At 29.2% G+C, this 16,878-nt stretch overlaps 1 protein-coding gene across 2 annotated transcripts in view; it reads left to right on the forward strand.

Annotated features, from left to right (window-relative positions):
* The window catches only part of LOC118185374 (dachshund homolog 1-like), a 546,499-nt gene that overhangs the window by 437,097 nt on the left and 92,524 nt on the right, over positions 1-16,878 (forward strand). For both annotated transcript variants that reach the window (XM_085824377.1, XM_085824378.1), the window contains one exon: positions 11,884-11,967. In XM_085824377.1, the coding sequence (XP_085680503.1) occupies positions 11,884-11,967 (84 nt within the window). The remainder of the gene's footprint in view (positions 1-11,883; positions 11,968-16,878) is intronic.

The raw sequence follows: 16,878 nt of genomic DNA on the forward strand, positions 1-16,878 counted from the left end.
ACTTTTGGATTTGTAAATATGCACAATTTAAGAAACTTTTATCTAAGTTTTATACGCCAAAGAACATCTAAAACATTATTCTTGCAGAGTACCTTTATTAATGTTAGTGATGGATGAATAGCCTTTATTAATGTTAATGCGACATAGAATTCAATTAATTGAATTCTACATGTGCGAAGTAAGTGATATTTAATAAATAAATCTGATACACAAAATTTTAATTATTAAAAGACAAAAAAGGTTTGTAAGCCATTTTACTGACAAAACTGAACATTGATATGATGCACTCAGTAAAGACTGAAAATGACAGAAAAATGTATACCAACTCTTAACAGTGCATCGTGATTTCTAAACATATGCTGCTGTTATAATTTTTTTTACGGTTTTGCTGTTGCATTATATACGACGTAAGTGCGAAGAAACCGATGCTTAATAATAAAGCTAAGAAGACAAAAAAAAAAAAAAAAAAAAAAAAAGAAGACCGTTCTGGATCCCATTTAACTGGGCCAATTGGCAAAATTTAACTTAGGATAAGTATTAGATTTATATATAGCACTGCTCTAACACAAGTATTTTGACACAAAATCGGACTTTTTCTAAAATGACATGCCGGCTTTTTTTTTTTTTTTTCATATTTTGAGTCTACAACTCAGGTTACACCAACGTTCCAAGTTTTGTAAAAATTGCACAAGGAGTTTTAAAAAAAAAACATTAACTCTGAAAATTTTAGTTTCTCAATGATAAGTGAATTTGGTATATATATTTTATTAATATTTCTACTTTTATTAAACCTACCTGATTTGTCCTTTCAAATTCAAAATGTAGGTTCAATCGAAATAAAATTCGCATATTTTCTCATTTATTTTTAAAATTTTTATTTTTTAGTAGTTTTTATAAATTTTCCCAAAATATTTTTGAATTTAAAACTTTTATCATCACCTTAAAGTAGATGTAATTCTAGGCAAATATGCAAAAAATTAGAATTTTTTATTTAAAATTTCTGAAGCTACGCGTGAATTTATATATTAGCGAGTTTTGAAATTTTGCATCTTTGTTATAAGCGATAATAACTTCAAATGTGCTTTCAATAAAATATTTTCTTCTCTGAAATATTTGAAAGAATGAACGATGCACTTTTTTCCCTCTCGTGCACAATGAAAGGGAAAGGAAAATAGTTACCATAAATTAAGAATTTCGACAAGTAAATTATTCTGGACGCAAACTGGAAAAAGTGCGGTAAGATAAATTTTTAAATTTCTCACCATATTTTACAAAATTTGATATTTAAGCATAATTTTAGTCGTAGATTTTGTTGAAAGACCGATTTAGCGTCAAAATACCTGCACTTTCGAGAGATGAAAAATGCAAATTAAATTTGGATAAAAAAATAAACATTTATGGTATGGAGCTGTCTTAGAATGATTCTTAAATTAAGTTGGCAACAAAGCGAAAAATGAGAAATTAAAGCTGTACAAATTAACCTAAGCACCTGAAATATTACCTATCCCTGATAAGATGTTATTACTATAGTCAAGGGAAAAAAAAAGAGAGAGAGAGAGAAAGAGAAAGAATGAATACAATAAGAATGTATTATGAATTACGCAGAACCGAGACATTAACGGAACTATCCTGCATTAAAGAAGCGCAAAAATTCATGAGGAAACGGATGGATTCTTATGGGCAACTTGGGGAAAACGGCGGGAAATAAACACGGAAATGCTTTTACTTAGCCGGAAGGGAAAAAAAGGGAATTTTGCGCCGCGTGGAGACGAAATTCAGTTAGGTATTTTCCCTTCCTCTTCATTTGTTGCAGAAATACACAAGTAACGTGCATTAAAAGTAATTTATATAGGAAAACAGAAGAAATATCCTTGCTGTTTTCCAGGAGAAGAGATCAGAATTAAGTAGAAAACATTTATTATATTTAAGAAGGGAAAAGTAAAAGAGCAAAAAATTAAGACATTCATTCCGAAAGACGTGATTAAAGATAAGGAAGGACAAATGCTTTTGTTTAAAAGTACTACGTTCTCATATTTGTTCGTTAGAAGAAGAGGCAAATGAGTTGGAAATATATAGAGATAAATGAAAGGAAAACTTTTCTTTGTTTTTATGGTTTTGCTAAAAGCGAATATTCTTCGAAAACGAACTGTCTGATTTAAGATTTGTTATGATACTGGAAAAAAGGAAGTATGCAAAGTATTTTTTCCCCTATTATCAATTATTCGACGACGATTCTTTAGTTTTACTTTAAGGTGAGAATAAACTCAAATTTCTGCTTTATATTAATATCTGCATATTATTTAATTTATTTAAAGCACACCATAAATACTATATACGAACAGCAAACAATTTTGATTGCTTTGATTTTAAAAATCTGATGTAGACACTCGATGACTTCCTTGTACAGCCTATTAAATTGTATGCATTTTTTTTCTGCGCCTTATTTGGACTTATCTCCTCTGATTATTTCAAGTTAATTAACCGATCTCCCAATGTAAGTTGAAAGTGACATCAAAGATTGCAAATTTTTTTAATTAAACATCCTTGCCAATTTTTGTCGTACGGAAGTCAGATTTCTTCTAATTTTTATTTTTTCATAACGAGTCTAAAACTTTCTCAAATAATAAGTATAAGAATCGAGAGTTAGATCTCATTATTTGTCGGATTTATTTATTTATTTATTTTACGTTGCTAAACATGAACATTTTCATCATTCAATTCTTCTGTAATTGAAAGTATGTGACTATAAGATTCAGAAAATAAATGCCGGGTAAGGACTTTTAAGCCGGGCCAGGAGGTGGATACATATACACACACACACGCACACATACATATATATAAACTTAAAGTTACATATATGTAAACTTAAGTTAATATTAAGGGGACTCATACACCTTAAAACCCCTCATGATCTTCGAATATGTGACTGTTGCAAGAATTGGGATATTTTATTTATTTTAAAAGCAATTACATCCAACTTTTTACAGCTGACTGCATAATATAGCTGCCTTGGGAACTAGTAACCAGAAAGTTTGTGTTGTCACAAATATTTTTGTAATTTAATCCACTTTGTGACAAAATATTTCGTCATATTTCCACCTTGCGGGCATGATATTTTAAAAATGGCTAAGGGTACATACTTGAAAGTTAATGGAATTCTTTATATGGGCATTATTTTCTAACTGAACCAACAGTCTGATGAATATTTTAATATTGAAAAATTTTATGGACGAAAACATTACAATTTTTTTTTTATAAAATACATTTTATAAACTCAACTCAGAATGAAATAAAAATTTAACATGAAATTTTTAGAATTTTAGGTTCACAGTAGTTTCCAGATGTTATAAAAGCTATATATTAAATATGGAATTAAATTATGAAGCAGAATATTTTAAACTGTGCGCGCAAGTTGGAAACACGACGAAAAATGTTGTCACAAAGCGGATTAAATTATAAAAATATTTGTGGCAACACAAACTTTCTGATTACTATTTCAGAAAGCAGCTAAATTATGTAGTCAGCTTCAAAAAGTTGGTAGTAATTGCTTTTAAAATAAATAAGTTATCCCAATTCTTGCAACAGTCACCTATTCGAACATCTTATGGGTTTTAAGGTGTATGAGTCCCCTTAAATTGGAATCAAAGCAAGCCAATCACTCAACAATATTAATAACTGCAACCATGTATAAGAGGTTTAACACAATATAGAAACAAATCAAAATTAAAATAAGACCTCATAGTAGAACAAACTCGAAAAATAAAAATGCGAAATTGAAAATATACAAATATAAAACTTTATCCCTTTTTACAGAAACTCCATTTCAGAACGCATTAGTGGAAAATGAATTAAAGCTTCATTAAAGTCCATTAATATGTTTCGTAAACATGTTTCGTTCTTCTGTCCATTTAGTCTTTAGCCTATAATTATATTTATTTTTGAAAATATATATGCATATATATGTAATAATAAAATTCCATAGTCAAGAATATACTTAGAATTCTAACTGTATGTTCTTTTCATTTTTAATGGCGACGTTCTCTTATTTGAAAGTACGTGGAATTAAATCCACAGCCCCGTAGTCAAGTTGTTTTTCCCGCCTTTTCTACACGTACAGTTTTAGAATGTTCTGGAAATATTTAAAGCGAACTGGATTGGCTGGCGTCATTTCTTGGAAGCTCCGCCTTTCCAGAGGCTATAAAATGACTCGCAAAAGGAATATCGGGGCTTTTTCTTAAATGTCACGATGCAGTAAACTTCATACAAAAAGTTATTAGTAATTCTTTTATTTACTCCGGATATCTGATTTTTGTAACTGCTATTTTCTCCTGAATAATAAATAATGGATCCTGCTTTTTAAATTCATCGTCTGATTATTTAAGCTACGATATAGCAGTTCCATGAGCAAAATTTCAACATTCTACGACTAATCGCTTTTGAGTTATGTGAGACAAAGATACGTAGGTACAGACGTCACGAAACAACTTTCGAACCAATTTTAAATACAATTTGCAATCTGTTTTTGAAAAACAATTCTTTATTCTGCCCGTACGTACAAACGTCATGGGTGGAAAAATTGTCCAAAAGGATTCGGCAACGGTCAAAATGAGTATTTCTGTTGAAATATGATACCCGATATTTTTTTCGCAATTGCAGTACTTCGTGCAAAGAAGTAAAAAAAGTCTTTAATAAGAGTAATAGTAATTAAATATTTTATATTTTACCCTAACAAGGAATTCATTTAAGGAAAACAGTAACACCTTTAGAATTTGCATTTTGAAAATTTCAGATTACAATTTTAAAAGCTCAAAAAATACTCTAAAAAATTAAAAAACTAAAAAATATTTTATAATATTAAAAAAAAATGCAAGAAAATATTTGTATTCTGATTCCATTTAAGAATTCAAACAGTCTTAGGGTAAGCATACAACGAAAGATTCTTATTTAAGAATTAATTACCGAAAATTGTCCTGTTGTGAGGATTAGTGGTTGGGTAGAGGGGTGGGAGACCCTCGGACCACGACCCGGGGTGCTCCCAATCAAAATTGGGGTGGAAATAGAAGGCTAACCTCCTTGAGGCTCTAGCAACTATTCTTCCATGAAATTCACGGACTTTTAAGCCGGGCCAGGAGGTGGATACATATACACACACACACGCACACATACATATATGTAAACTTAAAGTTACATATATGTAACAACAACAACAATTGCCAAAAATTCGAGCAGCATTAACATATAAATCATATATTTAAAGCTAACTGTACAAAATAACAATAGCAAATAAGAATGGCTGAAACGAGATATTATGTTATCGTAAATTAACGTCACGAGGAGATTTTTGTGCTCATTCTTTAAAAAATAAGATTTTTACGATTAATTTTTAAGACGTAGCTGCGTAAACTGCCCCCTTCGTCCTCTCAATGAGTCGTTGTGAAAATATTTCCCGCAGATGAAGTCATAAGCATTTCTTTTTTTGCTATATCACCATAGTCGTATGCTGAAAATAATTACACCTTCTTTGATGTGCTAAAACTACTTCGTTCCTCAAATTTCTGAAGTTTATGATTTGTTATACAACTGTTGCAAACTATTTCAGAATAAAATACTAAAATAAAAAATATAAAAAAAGATAAATAAAAAAATCTGAAAGGATTCATATTTTAAATTGCGTCCAAAGGGGCGTTTTTTTAACGTTTTGTGTGTTTCATTTATTTATTAAATATCATGTTCTACGTACTCAAACCATAAAATTCAGTTCAGCATCAGTATCGCAAAATAATTTTAAAATGAGCATATCTTTAGAATTTCCCGATACAAAATCTCGCGCGCTGCAGATAATTTTCTTTTTTCCCGTTCAGTATTGCCATTGCTCGCTTTGAAATCGTTTATTTTGTTAATCAAAAATTTCTTTGAAGTGTTACAAAATATGAAATCGATAATAAAACAAATTTCAAATTCACATTAGGGCTCCCACATGCCCATATTCTATGGAAGTTTACGTTATTCAAATTTTGATGGCTGCAGGTACCGTTGTTTTATCACAATGCAAGAAAGATTCATACCTTCATGCAGATTCTTCATTATTTAATTTCTTTAAATATAATACAGGGCGATAATATTTGGTGGCAACCATTTGAAAAGTGAATCGGACATGTATAGTGAACCAACGCAAAATGCCAAAACGAAAAAATAGTCCTTCAGGGTAAATTTCCCCTTTAGACTAATCAACTAAAATAAAAATAACGCTAAAGTAATAATAAAATTACTGGTTACGTAAAAATTCATTTAGTAATTTTCATAAAATCCTATTCCGACTCGTATTCGTATTCGATAAAAAAACAAGAAATAAACGTATTTCGTGAAAACATAAGAAATAAACTTTATTCGTTAAATGGTAAGTAAACAAAATAAACGGGCCTAAATTTTGAATAAATGTACAAGAGATAAATGTATTTCTTTGCATTTCGTTTTATAAAGTAACACTACATAGAATAAAAATGATTTGGCTACCTTGCCTAAAGGGAAGTATGCTTACAAGAAATTATCGCATCCGCCTGTGCGTGCACTTGTAATTGAGTGGTTTTTCACATCTAACAAAAAGTGTGAAGAGCCCAGAGTTCGAATTCCAGCGAGAGAATGATGGTTAGCATAACCCGTTAACAAGATAGAAGATGAAGATGGATGGTTCGATCCCGACAAAGGCGCGAATGTGGTTTCGTGTGTCCTGTTTCTAAAAACTCTGTGATTTTGTATATTTTTATATTCGATATAAAGAAGAAATATTTTAACAATTATATTTCTTAAATATGCAATAATAATAATAATAGATAACAATTATTTTCATATATATAATATATTCCATAAGCAATGAAGAATGTTTAAAAAATATTTGATTACATTTAAACGCAAAATTAAATGACATTGTTCCACATTTTACCGGATAAGGAGCGTGGAAGTAAAGAAAACGTTTTAGTAGTTGTGTAGAAAGAAAAATAAAATCAGCCTTGAAATTCAAATAATATTAATAATAAAAGACAAGCGTTCGTAAAGACGAATAAAAAATAAAAAAGAATTTCCTAATACGCCCTAGTGACCTTCAAAATAACATAAAAAGTACCTCTTTTACGATTCACTTACGTCTCCATCTCAAATATAGAGTGGTAATAAAACAGAAATAGAGAAAGAGCAAAAATAAAACACAAACCGAAAAAAATAGAGAGAACAACCACCAGAGCATAAAAATTGAAAAAGGAAAAGAACTGGAAGTAAAAAAAGCAGGAAAGAAAAAATCCAGCACTGCAATTGAAATCGGAATCGCAGACGACAAAGCAAAAGAGAAATGAAATGACAACCCACTTGTTGCCACTCGGGGCGTATAAAAGCTAGCTTTCGGTTTGTGTAAACATTTATCTCTTTCTCTCTCTCTCTCTCTTTTACTTCGCCGCAGGAGAAGAAAACGGAAACCGATTGACTGGCAAATCAGGAGCGGTGTTCGGGTCTACGTCATTAATCACGTGAGCCAGGCGGGAGGAGTGAATGGAAGAAGGTAAAGAACGAGAGAATGGTAAACGAAAACGGAGTGGGAATAGAAAGGTAGAAACAGAAATCAAATTGAGACTGTCGCTTTGCGGTTTGTTCTGTGTGTTTGAAGGAGCACTTTTCGAATCATTTAAAAGAGGAGAAGAGGTGTTTAAATCGAGTGAGACTTTAATCGCTTTAGCGGTGCTACCTGTTTGCGTGCTGCCTTTCCTAACAGGTTATGTGTGACTGAATCAAAAATTTTATTTTTTCCCTTTTTTTAATGTAATTAATATATATATTTTTTGAGCATGGAATACTGTTCGAAAATTGATTTGCGTATAGTAGATAAGGAAAATATTTTCTGAAAATTTCGTTTCTGTATATATTTTCTACATGTTTATTTAGCAAGAAATTAATTGTTTCTACTTTCAGATAAATTATATCAGCGATAAAATTGATGCTGTTGCCAAACGACGATGCATAAGATATTTCTTATTTCTCCATTATGTGTATACAATCAATAATTCGAAAAGGATTTCTTAACAATATTTTACACGAAGTGCAATTCTTTTGCCATAGGTTTCATAAAAGGTTTTTTTATAGCTTGTAACTGATGATTTGAAATTGTAATTATACTTTATTGATTAAGGATTGGCTGAATTCAGAATAAAAATTCATTACTATTAAGATGATGATGATGATGAAATTTTGTTGTACTATATAAACTGCACGCATTACTCTATATTTCTTCTTTTCATTTTGTTCCAAACGTATATCTCTTTAATATAGTTATATTAGTTTTTTTTTTTTTTTTTTTTTTTGGTTGTTTACTTCATTTTGCATTCAAAAAGAATGTAGAAACAAATAAATTGCAAGCATTATTCTATATTTCTGCGTTTCATTTTGTACCAAACGTATATCTCTTTAATATAGTGATATAGTATATATATATATATATATTTGTTTACATCATTTTGCATTCAAAAAGGAAATGCAGAAACAAACTAGGTTTTAAAAGCGAAATTCTTTTTGAATTCATACTTAATTTTTATTCAAAAGTAAAGGTTTAGTTCCATCCACGTATAAGGTTTTATCACTTTTCTTCTTCACTGTTCTTCATTTGGATTCCTCTTCTTTCTGGTTCTTTTAGATTCCTTTTTGGAATTTTTTGTGATGGTTTATTTTAATTTTTACATTTTAAAATATTCTTTTTCAATATTTACAGGATTTTATGAAGTTCATTTGGATTTCAATTTTTAATCTTTGTGAAAAATTTAGTTCTAAATTTTTTTCTTTCTTTATATATATATATATTACTACTTTGCTTGATATATATATACATTTTTAAAGGGTAAATTCGTACTAAGTTTTTAATTAATTATGAGTTTTTCCGTTAAGAGAAAAGTGTGAAAAGTAACGTCGTGTACCATAGAGGTCGTCATAACGAAAACTGATTTGAATGTACTTTAGTCATTTTCAGAGCTTTTCCATCAGAAATTATAATAGAAGTAGTGTCTGTATAGCGCGAGGGCGTTATAATGAGTTTCAACTGTAACTAACAAAGAATGTGAAGTCTGATGAGTAATTCTAATAGATGCTCATCAATAAGCGTCCACTGAATTCTGTTAGTTAAACATATCTGGTAAAGTTAGATATATATAAATTACCTATACCAGTTCGTAGGTGAATGGTCGTTTAATTAATTAAAGAATGATAATACAAACTAGACTCGCTCTTTTATATCAATAAATCTTATAATTGTAATCGAATTGCATTTGTATATTCGAACGTATCCACATCAGACTTATAATTTAAAAAGTAAAAATCGAAATAACTAAAAATGAGTCATTCAACTTGGGCAATATAATAATGAATATCACATGATTAATTAATATTCAGCCGATGTTCCGTTGTGTAGGCATTATAATTAAAACGAGATGTGTGTGCACATGCTTGATAAGTGTCTCGTATCTTTTTCCCGAACTGATTTTGTGATCGACCCCCATTGTTTCACTGCTAGTCTGGAAGCGGTTCCAGGGAGGGAGGGAGGCCAGACAAAATGTGATGAATGGGGAGTCCCCTTGACAGCTCTTTGTTTCTAACAGTCTCCGAAAGCCAATTTGCATCTAGATTTGGTCACGCGAGTCCGGCCTATCAGGCTATGTAGAGGTGTGACGTTCGCGGGGGAGGGCAAAAAAATTGCTTTCCCTCTGGTGGTGATTTTCGTCCGAGACTGGAAAAATGGAATAGGCTTTTCATGATGAAATTTAGTGTGTTTGTCACATCGTGAATTCGATTCGTAAAATATCTGTCAGTTATAAAATTAATACTTTTCACTTTAGATGCTTTGACTTAGTAATATAGTGTTTCACGGAATAGTGGATTTTCAAAGATGAATAATATGAGAGTTTTTTTTTTTTTTTTTTTTTTTTTTTTTTTTTTTTTTTTTTTTACATTTTATTATATTCATTCCAGTAAAGAAAATTCTATGTGCATAAGAAATACTATAATAATAATAAAAAACTATAATAAATTTTAAAAAAAAATCTGAAAAGTTTCTGATTTTAAATTACGTCCAAAGGGGTGTTTTTTTAACCTTTTGTGTGTTACGTTTATTTATTAAATATCATATTCTTTGCACTTAAACCATAAAATTCAGTTCAACAGCAATATCGCAAAATAATTTTAAAATGAGCCTATCTTTGAATTTCCGATACACATTTCCGCGCGCTGTAGATAAAAATATCCCTCCCCCCGTACAGTGTTGCCATTGCTGCGTTGGAAATCGCTTAGTTTGTTAATCAAAAATTCGTTGAAGTGTTACAAAATATGAAATCGATAATAAAACAAATTTCAAATTCAAATTAGGGCTTCAACATGCCCATATTCTATGGAAGATTACGTCATTCAAATTTTGATGGCTCTAGGTACCGTTGTTTTATCACAATGCGAGAAAAATACATACATTTATGCAGATTCTTTATTTTTTAATTTCTTTAAATATAATACAGGGCGATAATATTTGGTAGCAACAATTTGAAAAGGGAAACAACGCTTATCCTGAATCTACTCAAAATGCCAAAACAAAATTAATAGTCCTTCTGGGCAAAATTTCCTTTTGGCCTATTAAATAAATATTATTAATAATATTGTTAATTTATTAACAATATTATAATAATATTTATTAATAAAATATTAATAATGTTTATTAATAAAATATTGTTAATAAAATAATAATTGCTAATTAATTCATAAATAGTAATTGATTTGTAATTGTTAATTAATTTATGAATAATAACCAATTATTAACAATAATATGTGTTTAATTGTTATTATTTTCTTATTTTTGCTTCACATTATTAGCTTCTAAGACTTTCATTTCTCTGTATCTTCTTCTATCTTCTTCCCCTCCGTATTATTTTCTTTACTGCCTCCCGGTAGTATATTTGTAGGGGGGTCTCCATAATTTGAAGCTATCCTTTACCATATGTGTTATTCGAGAAATTCTGGAGTGTAAGATTAGCCGACTAGGAGTTGTTCAGCCCCTACTGCATTTTTATTTAGCTAGAAACATAGTCAAAGCTATCTCGTTCAAGGATGTATTCGCGACTTCTGAGATGTAATGCGTGTTATATACTTGAACTTCAACATTATTCTAAGTTAGAATTAAGAATTTTTAGTCCAAAGGGGCTGTATCCTAGAATTACTTTTGATCTCGAAACAGCATTTTGTGTCGAATCACTTTTCATATTGTTGCCACCAAATATTATCCCCTTCTATTATATTTAAAGAAGTTAAATAATGAAGAATATGCATGATCGCATGTATGATTCTCGCACAGTGCCTACAGACATCGAATTCTGAATAACGTAGTCCTCCACAGGAACATGGGCACCTTGAAGCTCGAATTTGGAATTTCGAATTGGTTTTATTTTCCGTTTCATATTTTTAACAATTTTCAATGAATGTTTGATTAAAAAATTCAACTATTTCAAATCGAGCAGTGGCAACACAGTACGGAATAAAAGATTTTTATTTGAAAGGCGCAAGACTGTCTATAGGAAAGGTATGCTGTTTTTAAATATTTTAACCCAAACAGGCATTAGCCCAAATGCTCTTGAAATGCGTATGTATGTGTAAATGTTATAAAAAAAAAAAAAAAAAAAAAAAAAAAAAAAAAAAAAAAAAAAAAACCTACCCCGCCCCTTTTGGGCGAAATTTTAAATCTGAAAGCCTTCAGATTTTATTTAATATGTATATTATTTTAGAGGGAAAGTAGTACAGGAAAATGCTCTAATTTTCTTATAATAACGATATCGTTTGTTTAAGTATTAATAATATTTTAATATTACTTTCCAGCTGAGCTGAAAATGGAAGTTCTTCGAGAAAGAGAACTTCGAGAAACACTCGAAAAGCAGCTTCTTGAAGAACAGAGGACAAGAAGTAAGCATTTTTTTAATTACTATTACTCTTAGGAGCAATTCTGAAACATGGCTTATGTTTAAGACACATATTTTTATTTTCAATAACACATCAACGTATAAATTTGACTTTAAATTTGCTATAATTTATATAGCTCACCTGGAATTTGTAATGTAAAACGTTCGGGAATTTAATGATTTTTTAGCACAAAATGTACTTAAGCATTTCATTCGAAATTAATTTAAATACGTAACATGCTCCTTAATTAAAATTGAAATCAGTGTAAAATTTTCTCTATTAAAAGAAAAACATCACCTCGTTAAGATGATCATATATAAAAGTTAAAAGTGTACCTGAATGTGCAGTTAAACAACGTAAAAATATTATGGATAATCATGTTCTTTAACATGTTTATCTCCCTAGAAAACCAAATATTTTGGTCTTAGGGTGACTTTGTGACATTAGCTCCGGCGGTCATTATACATTGAACAAAATCTCACATGAACACCATATGACTTTCTTGTATGACCTATTAAATTACACATGTTTTTTGCTGCACTTCATTTAAACTTATTTCCTCGAATTTCGTTACAGATATATTTCAAATTCAATCAATTCAGTCCTCACTCCGCAAAGAAGCAAAAATATATAACAACTCAAAAAAGCATCATCAAGAATTTCAAATTACAGAAATACCTAAAACACCAAATAAAGTTAAAAACAAATTAATTATTTTTTTTTAGCAATTAAAATTAGAATTTTTATGCCAAAACAAGAAATTCGGCCAACGGGCAGGAAGACAAAATTTTCGATGCGCAAAATTTAAAGTCAAATTTCGGTTTCGCTGGGAGAAAAGACACTGAAGTTAGTGCACAAACTGACTTAATTCACTATTCTACTAACAGTTCCAAATGTAAATAAACAAAACATTAAATAACTTACGTTTCCCGAGCCTCAACATACTTGGACTTCGAAAATGAAAATATTTTATTTGGGAATTTTAATTGGCAACATATTTCTCTTAAATGGCTGAATTTGTTCATCAAATTCCAAACACAAATAAATATATTGCATTTACCGAATGGCAATTTGTTTATTTTATACCTCCGAGTTTTATGATTAAATTTTGAAACAGAAGTATCTCACGCTTTGTTGAGTAGCAACACAAAGTTTTAAATCGATGAGTTTTTAATCAAAAGTACGTTAAATTAACATAAAATATATGTGTATAAAGAGTACAGACATCATGGGTTGGTTTTTGAGAAATCTTATGTAAACAATGACCTTCCTTTTGTTTCGAAATTCAAAAGATCAGAACAAAAATGTAGATCTATATGAAAGACAAACACACCGACACTCTTCTTTAGTTTTACAGATTATTATTATTATTATTACTCAAGCAGAATATTATAGATTATATAATAAGGCTTCTTTATGTTAATTGACCAATTATATTATGTTTTTGATCTTTACTGTCACATCTTTCTTCCGTTTTCCCGCCAAACGCAAATTTAGTACACCTCTGTTTAAGTATTTCGCGTGTATTCGTATGACTGTAAGACAGAGTGTGATTTGCTTCTGGAAGCCATGTTGTTAGGATTTGTAGACAAGATAAAATTTGCGGTCTTCGCCTTTGCAATAGAATTGCCGATAGCTGATATCCACGCCTGTTAAGTTTTGAGCCAACTTCGCGTTAATTGATTTGTCTATAGCCTTCGGCTACTAGCCAATTTGAAATAAAATTTTACGTTTGAATTATTGTTACATTAAGTTATCTCGCTAGAAATGCTGGGTGAGTTGTAAGCACCAAATGTTCCTTCTTGGTTTTAAATACATTAATTAATACTGAATTACAAAAAACACTGAATTACATTTTTATTGCATCTTAATTTCAAATGAATGAAAATAATTAAAATAGGCTTATAAATTTGAGTACAATTATTTAATATTAAATTGAATATCAGAACTCAAGTGCAGGTATTACCAAATTCACAATTCTACATAATAATTGTGTTGTTGCAATACATTTATATAATTTTATCAAAGGATGAAACGTTGAGTATGCATAATTAAAGTACACTGCGAAGAAAAAAAAAAGGGGGGCAGTTGTAGATCTCCCGTTCTACTGGGCCGGTTGACGAAATTTAAATTGCGTTTTTCATGTTTCGAAAGCGCGATTTAGGATATATATTAGATTTATATATAGCATTGTTCTAACATAGATATTTTGACACAAAACCGGACCTTTTTTTGAAATAACATACCAATTTTGTTTTCCGTATTTCGATTCTATGACTCAAATTATGCGTAAATTTAAAATTTTGGTGCGAAATTTACGGAGAAATTCAAAAACTTATCTTGGATCTTAGGAATTCAAGATCCGTATATCTTAGGAAATTTTGAATAAATGATCCTAATTTTTTGCAGGTATGCTTAGAAATACATATACTTTAAGATGATGGCAAAAATGTTGTAGGTTATAATTCAGAATTTTTTTCAAAAATTTAAAAAACAAATTTTTAAATGTAAATTTTAGAAATAAATCATAAAAAATGGGCGAATTGTATTTGGAATGAACCTAAATTTCGAAATGGGAAAGGAAGAATCAAATAAGCTTAATTAAAAAAAGAGATATTAATAAATATATGTCAAACTCAATTAACATTGAGGAGTTAACACTTTGAGAGCTAATTTTTTTAAAAAACTACTGGAACAATTTTTACAAAACTTCGCAGTTTGGCGTAATTTGAGTCGTTGAATTGAAATATGGGAAAAAATTGGCATGTCATTTCAGAGGAAATCCTATTTTGTGTCGAAATACCTGTATTATAGCAATGCTATATATAAATCTAATATATATCCTAATTCGCACTTTCAAGATATGAATAATGAAATTTTTTTCACAGTGTACATATGTGACTTTATTTTAAAAAATTAGTTCTTTAATTATTGGCGGACTGATTCAAAAGCAAATTTAAATAAATTGATTTATATTAAGTACAAAATGCATTACTGTAAGCATATATGCATTCATGACTTTTATTTTATGTTCTAATTAAACGTGACTTCATTCATTACGTATATAATTAAAATTAATTAGAATAGAATTACTTAATTGTGAAGTTAGTTAAACATTTTAGAAATGTTAGTTAATTTATTCATATATTCAAAACATTCATATTTTCGACATTAAGTACCTTGTGTTAGACTTGTGTGAAATGAGACCTTGTATATACTTATGTGAAATATAAATTAAAGGTTTATGAATTATAAATTTCATAACAGCCAATAAAATACACGCAAAAAACTAAAATGATATTATACAAAATGGAATACACATTAAAAAAATGGCGAACAGAAAAATTTATATGTTCATAACTTCAAATCCCAGCAAATCATATTTATTAAGTAGCATTTTTTAAATGTTTTGTAAGTTATGTACTTCAAAAGTGAGAGATTTTTGATAAAAAAAACTTTTATTCTAGTTAGTAATAAAAGTAATAATTTTCTATATCTGTACTGCCACCAGAATATTATAACTCCTGTGCAGTCAATAAAATACACACAAAAAATTAAAATGATGTTATATAAAATGGAATGCACACATTATAAAAGAAAATGGCACATAGAGTAATTTATATACTATTCATAACTTCAAATTCCAGCAAATCATGTTTATTAAGTAGAATTTCTTAAATGTTTTGTAAATTATGTATTTCAAAAGTGAGAGATTTTTAATAAAAAAAAAACTTTTATTCTAGTTATTTATCAAAATGATTAGTCCGTCATCGGAATATTATACCCTCTGTGACCTTGTGTTACACTTGTGTGAAATGAGAACTTGTGTATACTTATGTAAAGTATGAATTAAAGGTTTATAAATTATAGTAGTCATAACTGTCAATAAAATGCCCACAAAAAGTTAAACGATGTTATACAAAATGCAATACATATATTATAAAAGAAAATGGCGCATTAAATAATTTATATATTCATAACTTGAAATTCCGGCAAATCATGTTTATTAAGTAGCATTTTATAAATGTTTTGTAAGTTATGTATTTCAAAAGTGATAAAAACTTTTAATTCTAGTTATTTATCAAAATAATAAATTTCTAAAAGTCTACTGTCACCGGAATATTACAGGTGTTAAGTAGATACATTTTCTGCATTTCAAAACTTTTGTCAATTTTAAGTTGTCAAAAAACATATCGAAACTGCAACACGCTGAAAATAATTCAGTTCGTAAACAATGACTCATTTAATGCATAAAATACTCATTTAATGCATTGCAAAATAAATTTTTGCGATGATATTAGATTTATAAAATTACATTTGAAAAATTGTTCATGTCAGAATGCTTTTTACTTTATAATTTATTCCCCCTTAAAATTTGATCATATTGGAATTCTTTGCATAAAAGAATGAAATGGAACTTCTTAAAACGTTGTGCCGAAACCATGAATAATTTATTTTACTCACAAATGCAACAGTTTTTTTAAAGCACAGGCCTTCAAAAATGAAATTAAGAACTTATGATGAAAAATTATAAATTATTTACTTAGCAATAAAGTAAATATATATCTTCATTTACCTTTTTTTCCCCGGAACTAAGAAGTAACAAATGTTTATGCCGAAGAAAATAAACAAGACTGCCATTAAAAAATGCGATGAAATTAAGAGCACGAAAAAATGTGTGTCCAAATGCTAGCAAAAACCATCAATTCCCCAAAGTTTAATTTCACAAAAGATATATTTCCATTTTCATTGGACGTGATTTATTTTTTCTTATTCCTTTGTTTTCATAAGGGAGAAAAAAAACATTGTTTTTATTTTAGAATAAATATGAAGGGGGAAAGAAACTTTATAAATGGTTCTTCTATTAATGCATTTTCGTTTTGACAATTTTTGCCAAACGATCTTTTCCCTCAG

The sequence above is a fragment of the Stegodyphus dumicola genome, chromosome 9, assembly GCF_044657685.1.
Source record: "Stegodyphus dumicola isolate Sdum_Otavi_A_Nest chromosome 9, ASM4465768v1".
Lineage (NCBI taxonomy): Eukaryota > Metazoa > Arthropoda > Arachnida > Araneae > Eresidae > Stegodyphus > Stegodyphus dumicola.